This window comes from Mercurialis annua, linkage group LG2 (genome assembly GCF_937616625.2).
Source record: "Mercurialis annua linkage group LG2, ddMerAnnu1.2, whole genome shotgun sequence".
Classification (NCBI taxonomy): domain Eukaryota; kingdom Viridiplantae; phylum Streptophyta; class Magnoliopsida; order Malpighiales; family Euphorbiaceae; genus Mercurialis; species Mercurialis annua.
In genome coordinates this window covers 19333944-19353562 of record NC_065571.1, presented here as the reverse complement: position 1 = coordinate 19353562, position 19619 = coordinate 19333944, and the positions used below count along the sequence as shown (strand labels likewise).

Here is a 19619-nt window from a genome sequence, read left to right as displayed (position 1 = left end):
ATTCAACTATTTTAAATCCATAGTCGATAAACTTAGCCAAGAGAGATCCATTGGAAGGAACTACCGATTGGGCAACAATAGGGTTGCGTAATCACCGACACCAATTTTAGATGTACTTCTGTCGAGGTATACATGTATGTCTTTTGTGTTAAGTCATTGGGAAAGTGAATGCCCTGACTTAACGGGTAAACTCTAAAACGACAATAATACAATTACGGCCGTGGGTCAAACCGCGATGGCAGTTTTATGATTACTGTCCATGTACCAGAGATATAGAAGTGGGCAACAGTGATTCCATTCATGGTCCTTAGTTTGTAGTCTGTAAGCTCGTAATGTGCGTATGTCTGTTAGGACATTTGTGGACTAGGGTTTCATATGGATCGAAGAATTAGTAATATTTTATATATATAATTGTTTTATGTATATGATGCGATTTTGGTATTTATCTGTAAACTTTTTTCTCACTCAGAAATATTTATATTTCTGACCCCATTGTTGTTTCCCATTTTCAGGTGACGAGCTTTAAAGTCAGTCGAGCTTCCACCTTCCTACTTCAGGGAAGCTCTTCTTTTCGGGTATTGTACATATGTTTTGTACTCTTAGAATGCTACAATAGTATTTGTCTGATATGCCAGCAGCCGTGCCACCAGTCCTCTGTTTAGATACTCTGATAGTATCTAGTGCAGGTGTGTATACCTTTTGGGTGGCTGCGTAGTGGCATATTGTATATAGTTACCGAGTCGGCCTCGTGTGTTTTTGGGAGGGTAAAAAAATAAAATCTTTTATATACGTCAGCTATGTGTAACCAATCCGCTGTGTATTTTAATATGTTTAATACCACCGTTGTGAGACGTAGATGTGTCCGCATTATTTTATTAAATATATTAACATTGGCGTGTGATTTGGAGCAGGGCTGCCTATGTGTTAAGGCAAGCGAGACTTAAGCCCCTGGTTTCCAGTGATCACCACGCCATGTTTTCAAAAGGAAATGAGGGTTGAGATAATACGATTATCCAACTAGTACTTATGAAAACCAGATTTCGCTTATATGTATAATTTCAGAAATGTGTTTGCGTTAAAAGAGAAAAGTTTAAACAGTGTTTTCTGAAAATAGATCGTGCGCGAGGTGCGTTCCAGTAATAATATTTGCAAAAACTTTCTAGAGGTTATAGGCTTGTTATGGGTTTCGGAACAACCATTCCCACTCCCTAGCGCCGGTTGGATTAGGGTGGAATTCGGGTCGTGACAAAGGTGGTATCAGAGCAATGTTTTTAGTACTCGAATGCTCGAAGTACTATTGTTGATACTGTTAAGTAAGTTGTGTTAGGAATTGTGGGGATTCGTAATAAACTATTGCAGTAGCATAGGATTCGAGTCATGTCTTAATCAGTTTTCAGTTGTTGAAAACATCCAGCTATAAGTTGCAGTCCGTATATGTGGGTAGTGTATATGTGTCATTACCCCATTTCATGGATCGCGACCGGTGCTAGGGTATGGGTATGGTCGTACCAAAACCCGTAGCAAGCCTTGCGGAAAACAATCAAACATATAAACCTGCAGAAAACACTACTCGGGGGCAACCGAGACTCCAACCTAATATCACAGTTCCAATATAAACAACTTAAATATATGAAATGCTCAGCGGAACCGAGTCTCAACAGCATTCCTTGTATATAACGAGATAAATTCAAAGTATGCATGCCAAAGGTAATAATAAAGCAGTCGGACTAATCTGACAATCCAAAGTACGATAACCAAAATAAATACTAGTTCTACTGCAGTCTAAGAGTTTAAAACATTAGACTAGTTTTATTGACATAAAAACCTCCAAGAATCAAGAATTGGAGATGACCAGGCTTTCAAATCATGAACTTGGAAAATTGGGAAAACAACGGGGTCAGATATACTGAGATGAGTTGATAATGCTATTTACATTTCTTAAATTTAAAACTCATAAAACATATCCTTTTATACTAATATACTTAAGATTATGGAATAACAATATTGAGATGATCCCAACGTAAGTATGACATAGCATACTGAAAAACCTAGAGTGGACGGGAATAAATCCTCGTCATATACCAGCGTAAGCAAGACATTAGTCTGCCGATCCCAGAGTACTTACTGTTGCACACAGTCTCGATACTAGCCTATCGAGTAGCTCGTTCCAATGTAGATCCATAATCGCTTAAAAAAGTTCAAAAACAATTTATATACTAAAATAATTGCAGTACTTAATAAAGCGGTAAATAACACTGCAAACTCACTGCTTGCTTATCCACGTGAATCTTGGCAAACAGCTAACGCTGCGTAGACTCCGAAGCATGAGCAGTCGACGGGTCTAAAACAATATATAAGTTAATATCCAAACAACCCCTAACTCTAAGATTACTAGACACGACATAGGACTAGCATCTTAAAGCAACCAAAGATTAACATTCGAAACACAGTTTTCCTAAAGCCAAAGTACATACGTATCCAACCAATACAATATCTAATTAAGCTTAAGTGAGTTCTCGTTTTAAAATAATCCAGAGCAATATAGTTCCAACAACATCTTTCAAAATCCAATAAATCCCAAAGTAGTGTGTTAGCCATATATCAACTACATGCTCAACACAACATGTCGGGCGACACAAGTCTAACCCGAATCAACCAGAGTAAAATCAAAAGTTAAATCCTTTAAAACCAAACCAATGTATTTGCAAACAAGGAACTCACTATAAGCTTAACTAAAAATCAAACAAATACCAGGATAGCAATAATAACCCATAAATTGTCAACACTGACAATTCCACCTGGAGTTCATACTTCTCAATTAAAAATACCTTAAGTGTAAATAACATGATATCAAACACTTCGAAATACTTAAACCATTTTATTAAAAAAGCTTCCAGCTTAGTAACATGATCAAACCACACTAAGTAGGCACTTAACAAAGCCAAAACATTGATTCACTAATAACCACCAAAGTAACCTATTAAAATACTTTAAACCACCCTTTGTAAATAGTTTCCAGCTACACTATCATTTTAAAACAGCGATATAAACCTTTAGAAACTTCGATTAACGTATAACTTATCCTAAAACAATTATCTCAATCACCCAAAGTTCTAGTTGTAACTAACAATCCCTTTTAACCTTTAAAAGAAAGTTTCCAGCTTTTAGTTTATTACACAAAACAGAAATTAACTCAAAAGCTTAAACCAATTGATACATTATTCCATTTAAACGATTTCTCCAAACCATCCAATGTATTGTTAGACATCTAAAATCTTATAATTCATTTGCCTTAAATTTCCAGATTTAATTGTGTTTAAAAACAGAATATTCAATCCAAAAACACCAACCAATTGATATACCTAAACACTTAGACAATTATCTCAATCCACCCAAGATACAAGTGCAATCAAAGACTTTTATAACTTTAAATCAAGATTTCCAAAATATATAAATCATAGCAAAACAGAAAATACAAACCAATCACCCAAAGTATATATTCATACAACAATCTAGCAATCTCTATGCAACCATAAAAGGAGGATTAGAACCACATACCTTTAGAAGTGGATTAAGAACAATCAACAAGAGAAAACCAAGAAATATAGATCGAAAATCAGCCAAGAGATTGAGAAAGTGGAAAAGGGATTGAGCACGAATCATAACTAATGGATTTAGTCATAAAACCAAGTTAGACCACTTACCAATGATTAAAATTGAAGGGAAAAGGATGAAGGAATGACCTAGGATAGAGCCTCAGCCGAATTAGGATTTGTAGATAAGTTAAAAGTGTTTAAAATCTGATTAGGGTCAAGTTAAGGTGGTATTTACAGAAAAGTAGCAAACTGAACAATGCACGCGTCTCGCCCGCGATCCAGGCATGTCGCGCCCGCGAAATCCTTTTACCTCCGATGAAAAATTCGATTTTTGAAAATGAAATCGAAACCGCTCCAAACTCTGAGACTACTCCCAATACATCTTAAAACACATATAAAAAGGTTAGAACCTTCGAACCACGATTCTAAGTAGTCGAACTATCCAAACGAATCCGAAAGTATCGGAAAGCTTAATGAAACTAATACGGAAAAATACGGGGTGTTACATTCTCCCAACTTAAAAACAAAATCGTCCTCGATTTTAAAACAACAAAACTGAGCACTAAACACATATAATCATACCAAAGTAGTACATGTAGCACAAGTCCAAAGTATCAAATATCAACGTAAGACATAAAACAAATACTAAACCCAAAAGACTAACATGTCATAAAAGCAATAACAAACCCAACATACCTCAAGGAAAGAGGAAAGGATAACAAATCCTCATATCGGACTACGTCTCTTAAGTGCACTCCTATACAGAGTGATTCCGCCACAGAACCTTGACCATCGGAATCTCCTTGTTCCGCAATTTACGCATCTGCGTATCAACAATCAAAACAGGTTGTTCCTCATAAGACAACTCTTGGTCAATCTCGACACTCTGTGGTACGATCACTTGAGAAGGATCAGAAACGCACTTCCGCAACATAAAAATATGAAACACTGGATGTACCAAAGACATGTCTGGCACAAAGGCAAACGATAAGCAACTGGTCCAACTCTCTCCGTAATCTCATACGGACCAATGAACCTCGATGCTAATTTCCTCTTTTACGAGCAAATCTTCTTCTATTCCAAGCGGTCGTTTGATGGATCTGTCTGCAAGTTGTAATAAAACCTCATCTCGGTTATGCCCAGTTTTCTCACAAGTGATAGCGGCATTAAGTTGATGGTTGCACCTAAATCACATAAGCAATTTGCAACATCAATATTACCAATAACACATGGGATAGAGAAACTCCCTCGGTCTTTCAACATTGGAGGTGATTTCCTTTGCAATCTTGCACTGCACTCCTCAGTCAAGGCCACTGATACATACTCCTCCAATTTGTTCTTGTTGGAAATGATCTCCTTCAAGAACTTTTCATATGATGGTATTTGTGCCAAGGCCTCGGTAAAAGGAATGTTGATTTGAATTTTCTTAAAGATGTTTAAAAGCTTTTGAAAATTCAACTCGTTTATCCTCTTCATCTGCCGCTGAGGGTATGGAATTGGAGGCACATATGCCTTAACTGTCGGTGGAGGTTTCTTTATAGTTCTCTCTTCTACTACCTTGTTTTTTGCTCTCTCATTTACAACAACCGATTCTTCCACCTTGTTTTCTTTTGATGCTTCATCAACTTTGTTCTCGCATGTTAAAGAGATTGCCATAGCTCTCTTTTTTTGATTTGTCTCAGTGTGGCTAGGTAATTTTCCCTTTTCTCTTTCAGCAACCTTATTTGCCAATTTCCCTAGTTGAAGCTCCATATTACGAATGGAAGATTGAAATGATTGTTCAATCTGGCTAATTCTTTTCTCCATTTTGTTGCTATGTCCATTTTGATTTTCCATGAACTGAACCATCATCTCTTTGAGCGAAGGTTTCTTCTCTTTTAGTGGAGGTGAGGGTGCTGGTCTGTTTTGGTGAAATTCAGATGGTCCTTGCAGCTTAACGTTGTTCGGATCTCTCCATAAAATATTCGAATGATTTTGCCACCTTGGATTGTAAGTGTTCGAGTACGGATCATTCCTTGGCGGTCTGTTTTGATTATACCAAATGAAATTGGTTTCCTCTGGTTGGACTCTATTGGCATACCTACAAGAATTTTCACCATGCCCTTGAATCCCATAGACTGCCACAACTCTCCTTCAACTGCTGATTCTGACTAAACAGCATCTTCACTTGCTTAGTCAGTTCTGCGACTTCCGACACAATATCATGAAGTAAAGATACCTCATGGAAGGCTGCCCTTCGCCCTCTAATCACTCTTTATAAAGAATTTAGAGCGACATTTTCATAAATTTTATTTATTTCGGTCGACGTCTTTTCTCCATAACATCCTCCTGATGCCATTTCCACCAATGTTTTCCCACTCATGGTCAATACTTTAAAGAACATTTGCATTAGTAAGAATCAATGATGTGGACATTGAGCAACTTGAAGCGCTCCCACGCCTCATGGAATGATTCACCATTCAATTGATTGAAATTATATATTTTGCCACGAAGGTCAAAAGTCTTCTGTGGAGAATAATATTTTGTGATGAAGGCATCATATACATCTGGCCAAGTATTGAAAGACCCTTCAGGCAAGTTCAAAAGCCATGTCCTCGCACTCATCTTCATGTAATAAGGAAAACATCTTTTCCTTAATTGACCTTCCGTTAACCTGTTCAATGGAAAAGTTTCCACCACACTATATAATTCTTTAATAAAAGCCAATGGATCATCAAGTGTTGTTCCATTAAATTGTGGTAACATGTTGAGATGAATGGTTTTAAGCTCATAGTTCTGAGCTTCATCCGTGATCCGGATGCATGAAGGGTTGTTTACCACGACTGGCCTTTGAATATCTCTTAGTCGATGTGTTGCAGGTGCATTTATAACTTGATCCGCCATGGTTTCTTTTTTTTCTTTCTTTTCGATTTTTTCTACAAGTGCGTTCTATTTCTGAGTTCAAAGGTAATAATTCTACGTCGTCGGTGTTCTTAGAACGCCTCCGTTGCATATACTACCTGAAATTCACACTTGAATTGTTTTTAGTAATAAAGACACAAAAATTAAAGAAATAATAATTTAAAACCGTCGTCCCCGGCAAAGGCGCCAAAAACTTGATCGCTTAATTCTGCAAGTTTACAGAATCAATTGTAGCAAGTAATACTCAGAGTATTACGAGGTCGAATCCACAAAGGACGAACTCTTTAAAATGTTATTTAATTTAACTTTTATGAAGTAACCGTTCTGTTAAATTGATTTGGTTTTGAGAACAAATAATTAAATAAAGAAAAGTAAACAAATATTTTCTGTAAAATATCAAGATTTAAATCAATTAGGATTTCGAGGTTCACCATAGTTGATGGAAAATTCTATCATAATTAATAATACATCTCAAAAGATTTTTCATGACAATTGTTTCTAAAATATGTTTTTTCTCTCTTGAGACATAAACTCGTGCTTAGTTAATTCTTGATATTTCTCAATTACCATGTTAATTAATTAAACCCATTAAGAAAAACAATTAGCGCCATCACAAGACATATCTCTATTCTTAAGTAAATTGTGTTTAATCTCTAGATCCAAATTTATGCTTCACCGCTAAGTCCTTCACATGAATTCTAGGATAAAAACATTAACGTGATCAATCTTAATATTCATGATCATCACAAGAGAATTAAGGAAATCCCTTGTTTAAAACATTAATGAGATGTAGTAATAAATAATCAAGAATTCCCATCTGACTAGGCTACATCCCTAATCCTAGTTTAAGAGTTTAGCAATCCATTGTTATATTGAAAATAACAATGAAATTGTTACACTTCAAGAACATGTAAGAAAAGAAGTGAAACGAGAATAATGGTTGAGAGAATTGTATTATACAAAATGTTTACACAATTGTAGGTATAAGTGAATGTGGGAGTGAATATGAGAGTCCCTTTTCTCTACAAAAATGTGTCTTATTTATAGGAATAAGAGGATTGGTAGTCAAGCCATATGAGATCTTGTTTCCTTAGCTAATCTTGAGTGGGATCCAAGTTTGGTCCACTTCTTACCTTGTGTAGCTTGAATTGAAGTCAAGCTTGCATATCTCATTTCCATAATGAGATGGGGTGTTTGACAAAACTCATTTCTTTGTGTGAAAGTCAAGAAAAAATAACATCAAGAGTGTGGTCCAAGGGTATATCAATATAAAGATCCATGAGTGCTCACCAAGACTTCCAAAATGTCAAAATTCTTCGTATTTCGTACCTACGCCGGCTTGGCACCGGTCGAGGGCTGTCCTAGCTTTATTTTTCGGCAAAAAGTGAGATTTCTAGAGGTCTGAATCGGCCTTGGGCCGGTCTGAAGTCGTGGGCCGGTTCCGGGCCGGTTCAGGGGCTGTTTCACCCAAATCCACTGACTTTGTCCGATTCGATTCCTGGTTTGCACCGGTTCCGTCTTGGAGGCCACGTTTGAGCCGGTCAGAGTCCAAATTTTGACTTTATTTCTTCATAAACGTTGTAGAGCTATCTCTTATATTTTCATGACATGTTGAATCATATGATTTGGATATTTCTAGCTCCAGATATAATCCTAATACAAAACTATGTCTGAATTTTCAGCTTTTCAATCTAAATTTTCAGATACTGATTTAGCGCCTACGTTGCTTGTACTTATACTTGATTCTCCATTATTATTCTTCTTGGACTTGATAGAATCAATTCGGGTTGGCTTTCACTTCATTTAAGCTTTGTTTATTTAATTATACTCCAAAAATACTAAGTATTCACAATTTATATTTAAAACTACAAAAGGGTAAAAATGATTATAAAGCTCTCTATTTTACGCAATAAGACACTAAAATACATTATACAAATGATATGAAAATGACGTAAAATAGCGGCTTATCAGTAGGTTTGAAGCTGAGTGGACCAACCCTTACTTTGCACAGCGAGGGGGTAAAGGAAAAAGGAAAACTTGTGCGTCGATGCGGACGAGGAAAAGGTCTGATGATTCGAGAGGCACCACCGCCTCAATAATAAGCCTCAGGTATCATTTAAATATGTGTCTTACATTTAAGTTAAGTATGTTTATGTGTTTCTGTATGAAGTACTAAAACTAGAAAACATAAAATACATATAGAGAATATCCTTAAACAAGAACACACATATGAATGAATAATAATTCTTAATAGACAGTCTGACGATGAATAAAAAAATAAAGGATAAATGTTAAATAAAGAACAATAAAGCCTAATGTGAGGATTAGGAATGCATAAAATGGCACATAGAAGTAGTTTGAAAGAAACTTATTAAAGTTTTATTTACAATTGAACGTATAACTGTGCTCAGATGCATTAAAGATGCATGTTACGAAAATCACTATAGAAGATGCATACCTAAATTATATATATATATTACATAAATACATAAAATAGTTTTGATTAGGGCATACACCATATATATTGATATATCAGCATATCAATGAAAAATGAATTGAAATAACAACTCTTTGGGGATGAGAGATGTCATCACCCTGAATCACAATTGTATGTGTTAAGCCTCTATTTTACGTCAATTTCATGTTATTTGTATAATGTATTTTTGTCACGACTCGATTTCCCCCCCAAAAAACGAGCTGAAACCGGCGCTACGGAATGGCGGTGATTGCTCCAAAACCCGTAGTAAGCCTAAAAACCCTTACAAATTTTTCGCGTTTAAAGACATAAAAGGGTTCGCAACCTCGTTGCGGAAACACGTTAAAACCTTTTCTTAAAACGCGTTCACAAAATCATTATTGTATTTCAAGAAATCAGAGCGCAAACATCATTCTCTTATGACGTACCTGCTCTGTTTCCAAAATAATGCTAAAATGCTATTATCAAAGACTATTGTACCTCATTTGAACGATTGGTCAAAGAATTTTAGAAAACACACAGCTTTTAAAACATATATCTTATACAGTAGTTCAAATCAGAGTTTATCAAAATAGGTTGAACTATTGTAAACAGAAAGACAGACTTCCCGGTACCAAATTACTTGCAGCTCTAGAGGTATGGCTGACATTGACTTCCAGAATTATTGTGGAAGTCTGACCTCGTACTTGATAACCTGAAAGGTAAACATTAGGGAGGGTCAAAAATATAAATATTTCTGAGTGAGTTCACACATTAACAAATGAATATTCAAATCGCATATATATAAAACAACTGTATATATAAAATATAATCAATTACTTGATTCAGATGAAACCCTACAAGATAGACTATTGTATGGGTCTCAACCAACACACCATAGGCCTTAGACCTTGAACTGAATCACTGCCGTCTAAGCTGGGTGTGTGGACCGTAGCCGTGAAACTATCATCACAGTATTGTCTGTGACCGTAACCTTTACTGCCGTCTCAGACTGTTAAGTGAGGGTCGCGAGGTTTTCCAACACCCAATGATATTAACTGACCTCTATGTCAGACATAGTCTTGTATCTAGCGTACTACTGGTGATCACCCAGTCTGTCATGACCCATTTTCATAGATCGTGACCGACGCTAGGGTATGGAAGTGGTAGCTCCGAAACCCGTAGCTAGCATCGCGGATAACATATGATCTGCATAAAACCATTGCTCGGGGGCAACCGAGACTTCAACCTAAATTTAGCAATTTATATAAGTAAAAATATAGTTAATTGCTCGGCTCAAATCCGAGACTCCAATAGCATGCCTTATATAAATAATCCAAATAGAGTAATAAGCATACAACATGCATAAACAGGCAGACCAATCTGACAAACTAACATTAGTATAAAAGCAACAAATACAATGCTAGTACAACTGCGGTCTAAGAGTTTTGAGATAAACATGACTATCTTTATTTAAAATCCAAAAGTAGACCTCCACAGAAATAATGAAATTTGGAGATCAACGGACACACTCAAAATCTTAAACCTGGAAAAATTGGGAAAACAACGGGGCCAGGTATACTGAGATGAGTTCACATTACTATTTACATTTATTAAGTGAAAAACCTTAAAGACATTTATAAAAAAAAATTATCATTATGGATAAGCATTGAAACCCTAAACCACAAATAACTAAATCCATTTGTCGTGCCGGTGAGACGTATCTCCATAACCGATCCCCGACTGTCACTTAAATAAATCACGTGAGTCCCAGGAGACGTATCTTCCACCGGCGCCCACACTTAGGCGAGAAGAATCTCCTACCTACCTCAAATATTAAATGATCATATCGGTGCGCACGCAGTCTCGATGATGCCCATCAAGTAGCCCGTTCCAATTCAGATCCAAAATGCAGAAAACAGTTCAAAAGCTGTGTATACAATATACATACAACAATATATAATTTACTTAATAAAGCAGTAAATAGCAACATAAACTCAGTGCTTGCAAATCCACGTGAAAACCTGGCAAGCAACTAAACCTGATTTGACTCCAAAGCACGAGTAGTCGACGGGTTAACTCTAGAGAATACTAGACACCACATACGAGTAGCACAAATATCAATCAATCCAAGTACAAACCATTATAATGTCATTACACATATATGGCCAAAATGCCAAAGCATAAATCAACGTGGAGTAATCATACTTACTCGGACTGTCACCAAAGTCATACAACCAGTAAAGTCAAATTGAGTTCCCACTTTAACAACATAATCCGGAAATCCATTTCAAATAATTTAGTTAAATCCATAAAACCAAGTTTAAAACAAACATGGTGAGTCAACCAAGTTACAACAATACAAGGCATCTTCTCACAAATCAGGCGACCCAAGTCTAATCTGAACCAAAATCCAACCAGAGTAAAACCAGAGTTTAATATTTGGAACATCCATCTTTGAAAGCAAGGAACTCAATAAGAACTTAATAATCCAAAATAATATCATGCTAATAAGGTGATCGATAAAAGATCCAAATCAACAACTCATTCATTCACTAATACAAATCATACAATCACCCTAGTATGCCCTCTAAACACTCAACATGCCCAAACAACATTAACTTTGATAAACAACTCACTTGATCTACGCATACATACTAAATCAAGTTATGGAAGGTTAACCAACACTTAGCCAGAAACGGTACAAAAAATTAACCTTATTACAATCATGCCATAACACTTTATGAATTCAATACATAACATTTAGCATAAATATTATCCATTTTCAGATTCAAAACATACCAATTGATCGTAATTATCATGGCAATTTAACAAACAATTTGGTATACTCAAATTCAACTAATCCAATTCTATTAAATTGATTTTAATTCACCAAACACATGTTAATTCAACCATTTACAACCCAATATTAAGAACCACAAAAACAGTTTATAACATTCCATTATCCCTACAATATTGTAACAATCAACCAATTTGTTATATGACTAACATTCAACCAAATCATGATATAACATTCACAAATACAAAGATCTAATCCAAATCAAGAATGGGCAACCAATCAATCAAACAAAACAGTGGGTAAAGCCTTATCGAAAGAAATAATCGATTTATACAAAACACAACCACAACACAACACATAGATTCAAATCGAATGATAAGAGAGTGGATTGAATACCTTGTTAACCCAAAGAGAAAGGGAAATCTCAGAGAAATAGTGGATCTATTGCTACAACAATGAAAATTCAAAGGACCAATGAATACCCAAACGATTTGATTACGTAAACCATGAATTGAATGATGGATTGGAGGTTAGAACACTTACCAAGTGTTATAGACATAAATAATCAGAGGGAAATTGCCTAGGAATAGTTAACAATGAGTTTAGGATTTTAAAAATTAAATAGGGGCTGTTTGGGTCGAGTAAAAGTCTACTTAAAGCCTCCAAAACAAACCCAACCGATTCTATTGAACCGGTTAGCTCATTGAAACCAAAACAATTGAAGTGGACCGGACCTACGGCTTGATCTACCCAGCCGGTCCGGTAGACCCGAAAAAGGGTCGAAATGACGATCCAAGCGGTCGAATGAAAGATAATCCTCTTAGGTACAACATATTTAAAATGCGACCCGATCCCGACAGTTAAATTGGGAGATATGCACGTTTTACTACAACATGGCAGATTTGGAAAACATGCAAATATTTTTTCGATAACAACCGGGAAATAAATCAATTCAACATTAATTACTTAGAGACTGTAATACCCCGTAAATTTTAATTTATTTTTATGAGTTTCCAATAATAATTTGAAGTCGTTTACAAATTTGTAGTTTGATTCGTGTTCAAATCTATGTTGGGTCGGTTGGCCTATGTTTTGCTATTATTTTGTTGGGCTCATAGTAATCCATGCATATTAATTATTCATTTATTTCCTACACGTTTTAATTGGCCCATGATTGATTTTTGGCTCATGCAATTTTAGTTGTCCATGCAATGTGTAGGAGCAGCAACTTGCTACGTTAATTTCTTTTTCTTTCCTTAAATAATTAAGCCATTTTAAAACCGTTTTAAAACCCTAATTTATTCATCACTTAAACCTAACCCTAGCCGTCAATTTTATCTCAAAACCTCTAAAACATCGCTGTTCAAATCATCCTCTTTATGCTCGTGAAATTAGGTAAGAATCATTGTTCATATTTAAGTTTTTGGCTAAAATTGATACTTGCGTATTCTTAATCGTACTCTCTCGTTATAGCGTTATATTTGGATCCGTCTTGTCCCTGTGATACTAGACTCACGCCTCTACGATTCTCAACTTCGTTTTCGCATTCGGTACGTAAATCATTCCGCTATAGACGCCGCCGTTTCATCACTTTTTGAATGTGTTTGGTTCTATTTTCATATGTTTGTTTCTGCCGAATTGTCATTTTTCTCTTTGGTTATGATTTTTGTGTTTCGATGTGTTATATCTCTTGTTTGATTAGATTATAACTGAATCTATAAGGTTTTGTATCAATTGCTTTCATTGTTTTTCTCGGGCTCTTGATTTCCTCACTGCGAATTTCATATGGTTGTCTCTGCATATTGTTTTGTTCTTGATGGTAGTAATTTTCATTCTTGGTTTGATTAGGTGATGATTTCAGTAAGCTATATTTAAGATGGGTTAAGATTTGTTGAGTTTTTCTTGTGTTGTAAATTATTGATTAGAGGATGATAGATTGTCACTGTTAGCTAGCTTGAGATATTGTCTGGGTTTTGTTTGTCGTTGTTTTGGAGTTTAATTAATGAATTGATATCTTGGTTATGTTTTATGTTGGCAGATTTAATTTGTATTTAAAATTGGCATGTGGCTTGGAGGTTTGATTATTGAAATTACAATTGGCCATGAATTGTGTTCTTGGCTATGGTTTATTCTTTTGTTTAATAATTTGGCGTCAGTGGCTTATTCAATTTTTTGGGTTCGTATGAAAGGTTGATGGTGATGAGGTGTCAATTAATGATTGGCTTATTGAGTGTTCTCGTGGTTTATTGGCTATTTTAGCCGCTAAATTATTTTGACTTAATTCTAATGATGCTTTAACTTTATTATTAACTATTTCATTTTTATTTTGATTTTAATCTACGAAATTGATTTCGATTTATTAATTAGCAACTTGAGTAATATTATAATTTATAAATTAAAATTACGTTGGCCATTAATATTTTAAATTTAGATTTAATATTAATCTTATTATAATTTAAATGATTTTAGATTTGATTATTTATTTTGACTATATTAAAAGGGAATTTAGGGTTTTATTTTTATTTGAAAGTTTATCAAATTAGTAATATTATTTTTAAAATCTAAAAATAATATTGAGTTATTAATAATTATTATTTTGAGATTTTAGGCTTAGCGTGGTAACGTGATTAAATTTATATTTTAATTTTTGGATTTCGTTATATAATTTGACAAATTGAAAACGATAATTATTTTATAATTTAAATTAATATAATTACTGGCGTAATTATATTTGGTTTTAAATATCTTTTTGGTATGGCATTTTGGCTAAATTACAAGTTAGCCCTTGAATGTTTTAACAACGTATTTGATTAAGTTTTTGATTGTAACTTGGGTTACTCGAAGTTAAAGATATAGGGTTCCGTTTTAAATATTGATTTATTACTTTATCAAAGTTGATTTTATAATTATAAACTATGGTTTATAATTGGCTATGATCATATTATTTTATCAAGTTATTTTTGAGAATTTTAAACTCTGGTTTATATTTTGATAAAATATTTTGGGTCGGGTTAGACTTGGATCACCCGACATGTGAGGTAGTTCGGTAGTTATTGGTAACTCGGCTAACCCAATATTTGAGGAATTAGATTTAAGTTATTATTTACATATTATTTAAATAATATTTTCAGGAACGAATTTTATAGCGGAAACCCAATAGACTTGGCTTATTTATTTATTTGAGTATTGTGTTACTCGATGTGGTTCATTTTGACTCGGGTCATTACGTGATTAACTATTCATTCTATTCTGGCTACGTTTATGTTTGACTCGGTATTGTGCTAGTCCTATGTGGTGTCTAGTATTCTTAGAGTTAGGGGTTGATTGGATTTTAACTTATATATTGTTTAAGACTCGTCGACTGCTCGTGCTTCGGAGTCTACGCAGGGTTAGCTGTTTGCTAAGATTCACGTGGATAAGCAAGCTGTGAGTTTGTAGTGCTATTTACCGCTTTATTAAGCCGCAATTTATTTTAATATTATAAATGCTTTAGAACTGTTTTAAGCGATTATGGATCTGGATTGAAACGAGCTGCTCGATAGGCTTGTATCGAGACTGTGTGCACCGGTAAGTACTCTGGGATCGGCAGACTAAAGTCTTGCTTACGCTGGTATATGACGAGGATTTATTCCCGTCCACTCTGGGTTTATCAGTATGCTATGTCATACTTACGCTGGGATCATTTCAATACTGTTATTCTATAATCATATTATTATTTGTATAAAAGGTTTTGATTTAAGGGTTTTAAACTTAATAAATGTAAATAGTATTGCGAACTCATCTCAGTATATCTGACCCCGTTGTTTTTCCAAATTTTCCAGGTTTATTATATTGAGCGAGTCTGCAGATCTCCGAATCTTTATTCCTCGGAGGTATATTTTCTTTTAATAAATTGTCAAACTACTTTTATTCTTAGACCGCAGTAGTAAATTAGAAGTCTATATTATTCTAGTCTATTTGTCGCATTTGTCTGACTGACTTTATTTTATGCTTTGGCATTATTATTATTTAACTCTGGTTATTTTTATTTAATAGAAGTACTTATATTAAACTGTTAGTTTAAGTTGAAGTCTCGGTTGCCCCCGAGTGATTTTCTGCAGGTTTATTTGATTGGTGGTTTTCCACAAGGCTTGCTACGGGTTTTGGTACAACCATACCCATACCCTAGCGCCGGTCGCGATCCATGAAATTGGGTCGTGACAAAGTTGGTATCAGAGCTTTGATTTCAAACCAAGGCCATTTACATGCTATGTGCTTACTCTGTTATGTTGTTACTGAGTCATAGGTACTACTGCGGAATTAGGTTCATGTCTTGTTTTTGAAATGTCATCTTTTAATTTTTTTTAAAACTTTCTGCTTACACCGATAGGATTGCATCGAGTCGGTCATTAATTATGACTTGATGTGATCCGTTTATTTTATTATATTGATGTTATTTCACTTAGGTGATTTAATTGCTTATGATTTCTCGGGAAATCTTATGTTGATAATTTTCTTTATGTCATACTTGAAAATGATGTTAATTGCCTTATCTTAATAATGTTGCTTTTCACTTGGGTGATATATTTTGGCTGTTATGCCTTTTATGATGTTGCTGACGCTAAATTATTTGTGAGTATTTCTGGCTCTGTCCGTGAGCTTTGATTTCTAAAAATTAATATTTTATCAGGCTTTGACATTGTTTTGAGTTTAAATGATTTTGACCGAAAAATCTTTTTCATGTTTTGTGAATTACATTGTTGGCCACGTATTGGTTTTATATTACTTTAAGGATATTATTTTTACCTAACTGGGGTTTTGATGCAAAAAATTAAATGGGTAGTTTGGACACGACACCCTAAAATATAATTTTCAGTAGCTTGCCAGTAAAAGTGAAATTTATATATTTCAAAAGAAATTGTATATCTGACTAAGGATTGAAAAAGGGTTGTTCTTTTGATATAGAATGAATTTCTCATATTCTAAAATAAATGTTACATCTAGCTTGGTATTTTCAATATGTTTGTTTTGAAAAAAAATTATTTTGTAAGGTGATGCCGTTTTGATGATTTAATATTACGTTTGTAATTTTACCATATTTCGATTTGTCAACACTTTGGTGTTGTTGGTCTTATGCTCGATTTAATAATTTTGATTGAAGTATGTGTTTATGAAAAGATTGTTAGAGATTAAATGTTTTCCTCACTTGGGCGATAAGTTTGATGTTGTTATTGGGTGACGTCGAGCTTCTTATTTTGAAAATATTGAGATTTGTTTTGAAATGTACTTTTCCGGATTTAAAAATATTTTGTATTAATTTTGCAAATGGTAATTGCGGGTTTGACTTCGGTCATTCAAATTGGAGTTGGGCTTGGAAGTTGTAATTACTCGGCTAAATCGATAATTTTAAACTGAGACGTTTGGGAACAAAATTTTTTTTGTAAAGAGGTTTTCCGGAAAATGATTTTTTAAAAACTGTGGGGCTCGACATGAACTTGAAATCTACTTTGTAATTTTGTCTTTCGAGATAGGTTTTGATGCGTACTTTTCGATCAATATATATAGATCTGATTTGATGTTTGGGACATGTTATTATATAATTTAATATTTCGATCATTTCCGGGCTATTTGAGTTGTAACCATTTCGGTAGAAAATTCGTTGATCACATAAGATGTTCTATGCTCAATCCTTTGAGACTTATATTGTTTAACCATCCTAATGAGTAATTGTTTTACTGTGAGATGTTTAAGTGTTATTATTTTTGTCTCTCATGTTTGGTTAAGTTATGCCTTATCAGTTTTTGTCCTCATTGGCCTCGTTGTGCGGAGTATCACGTGAGGGTTTTTCTCGCTAGTTTTTCATTGGCTAAACTTTGGCGTTGGTGTCGATGTGCGATTCGAACATTTGTTAGACCTTGTAATTATTTTTAGATGTTATATTTGGTTTAGCCAAATCTATAGTTTGAACCCTGGAGATTTTAGGTGTTTAAATTTGGTATCAAGGAATCTGAGGATCGACTTTTCAGATCAGTAGTAGATCCTGTTTAAGAATCTATCTTTGTTAGAGGAAGGTGATTTGAGTTATATTACTCGGCGCCGGTGGAATAATTCTACTCGTGAGTGTTTGCCTCATGCGTGGAAATTTGAGCGTTATGCGTTTCTAGGTCGATCTCGTTTGTAATAAATTATGGTATCAAGATTTTTGGCTGTTGGCATTCTGGAAGTAGTTATGAAATCTGTAAATCAAGGATGATCAGTGTAGTAACACGCTGGTGTTTTCATTAGGAAGATTGGTGAAATACCGAAACTGATGGTGGAGCTGTGAAGGCGGTCGTGTTGCTTTGTTTTCTTTGGAAAATTTTCATTTTGTTTTGAGGTGGAATCCGTTGTTAGGTAAATTTTAGTTTCGTTATTAAATTGAGTTATTTCGTTGATGATGATTCATATTGGTGGACTAGGATAATGGAGTTGGGAAAATATGTCAAGATGGGCGAGTGCACGTCTCACAGAGTGTAATGTCTAGAAAAATATTTCGAGGGAAAATTGATTTCAAATGTTAGCTTGTTAAAGTAATTGAAATATTTTTATCACGTAATTGTGTCCAGACATGTCATGAACATGCATTTGAAATGCCACGAATAGGAAACTGCATTGAGCATTCAATATGATCACTAATTAAAAGAAGAATAAATAATTGATACATACATTTAGTACATTCATCACGACATTAAATGATTAGGGTTGAGTGCAACTCTTTGGGGATGAGAGCTGTCATCTCCCTGGCACACAATTATGTAAAATAAATTTTATCAGTGGGACTTTTCAAGAAAAATATTTTGTTATAAACTCGCGAGTTACATTGTGAAAATGATGTTTAAAAGGTTGATAATTTCAAACGGTTTTGAAACTTTTATCTGGTTGGTATCTAGACAAATACTCTGTGATGACGGTGGGGATTTAAAAGGAATTGCATTGTAAGGGTTTGTTTTATATTTATGGAGTATCCGTAATTGATAAATAAAAGCTATGGTTATGAGGTTACACTCGAGGTTTAGTTGTGGTAGTACGGAAATATATTGAGTGCAGATTAAAGGATGGTGTCAGCGTAGAGTATACAAATTGAGGATTTTTCATTTAAGGAAATTGGTTATGCTCTACGTGTTTATTTACACTGAAAGATTTAAAAGGAATTTTGTTTATACAGATTCAATTTTTATTCAAATTATTATTATTATTATTATTTTTTGATACCAGTATGAAAATTATTTCGTAAACAAAGGGGTTCTTATTTTAGGGAAAGTGATGAAATTTTGTCAGCTTCATTTAAAAAGTGGATTTTAAGATTTTTACTAAATGAATGATTTTATAAAATCGTGAATTTATTTTGAAAATAAGGATCGATTATGATTTCAAAAATGAGAGTGTTTTATTTTGTAGATGTGTTTACGAACAAAAGCATTTTTCAACGGGTTAATTATTTTCGGTTGAAAATGAAATTTAACGTGAGGTGCTAGAAATTTCAAATTAAAGGAGGATGGTGTTATTTATATATTTCTGGTTGCGGAAATCATTTTTCTATAAATTTTATTTTGAGCATAACCAATAAACCGATTGATTAAGATTTGATCTAAATGATCTTCGGTAGGATTCGAGGTTTTAGTAATTAAAAATAAATTTTTAGGATAAAAAAATATTGTTGTCTGAAGTTTAAGTTATGTATTCCTTAGAAATTGGTGTGTTTTCTTATGTCTTAGTTCTCGAAGTTGATGGTGTTGTCGAGTTGATCTTAGTTGGTTGAATCGAGACGATTCTAGTGGTATTTAGTTTTAAGCCGTTATTTGTGAGAGCAATTATAAGCAGGACGACATTTTGAATTGCTGATAAGCTT

At 34.3% G+C, this 19619-nt stretch overlaps 1 protein-coding gene and 1 pseudogene across 1 annotated transcript; one reads left to right on the top strand and one right to left on the bottom strand.

The window, feature by feature from the left end:
* Positions 1-4670: 4670 nt before the first annotated feature.
* LOC126668341 (uncharacterized) lies at positions 4671-5819 on the bottom strand. The gene is made up of 2 exons (XM_050361546.1): positions 5815-5819; positions 4671-5676 (listed from the first exon to the last, which is right to left on the bottom strand). Exons 1-2 carry the CDS (start codon positions 5817-5819, stop codon positions 4671-4673), a joined length of 1011 nt encoding a protein of 336 aa, XP_050217503.1.
* Positions 5820-5992: 173 nt separating this feature from the next.
* LOC126670910 (small nucleolar RNA R71) lies at positions 5993-6092 on the top strand (annotated as a pseudogene).
* The last annotated feature ends 13527 nt before the right edge of the window (positions 6093-19619 follow it).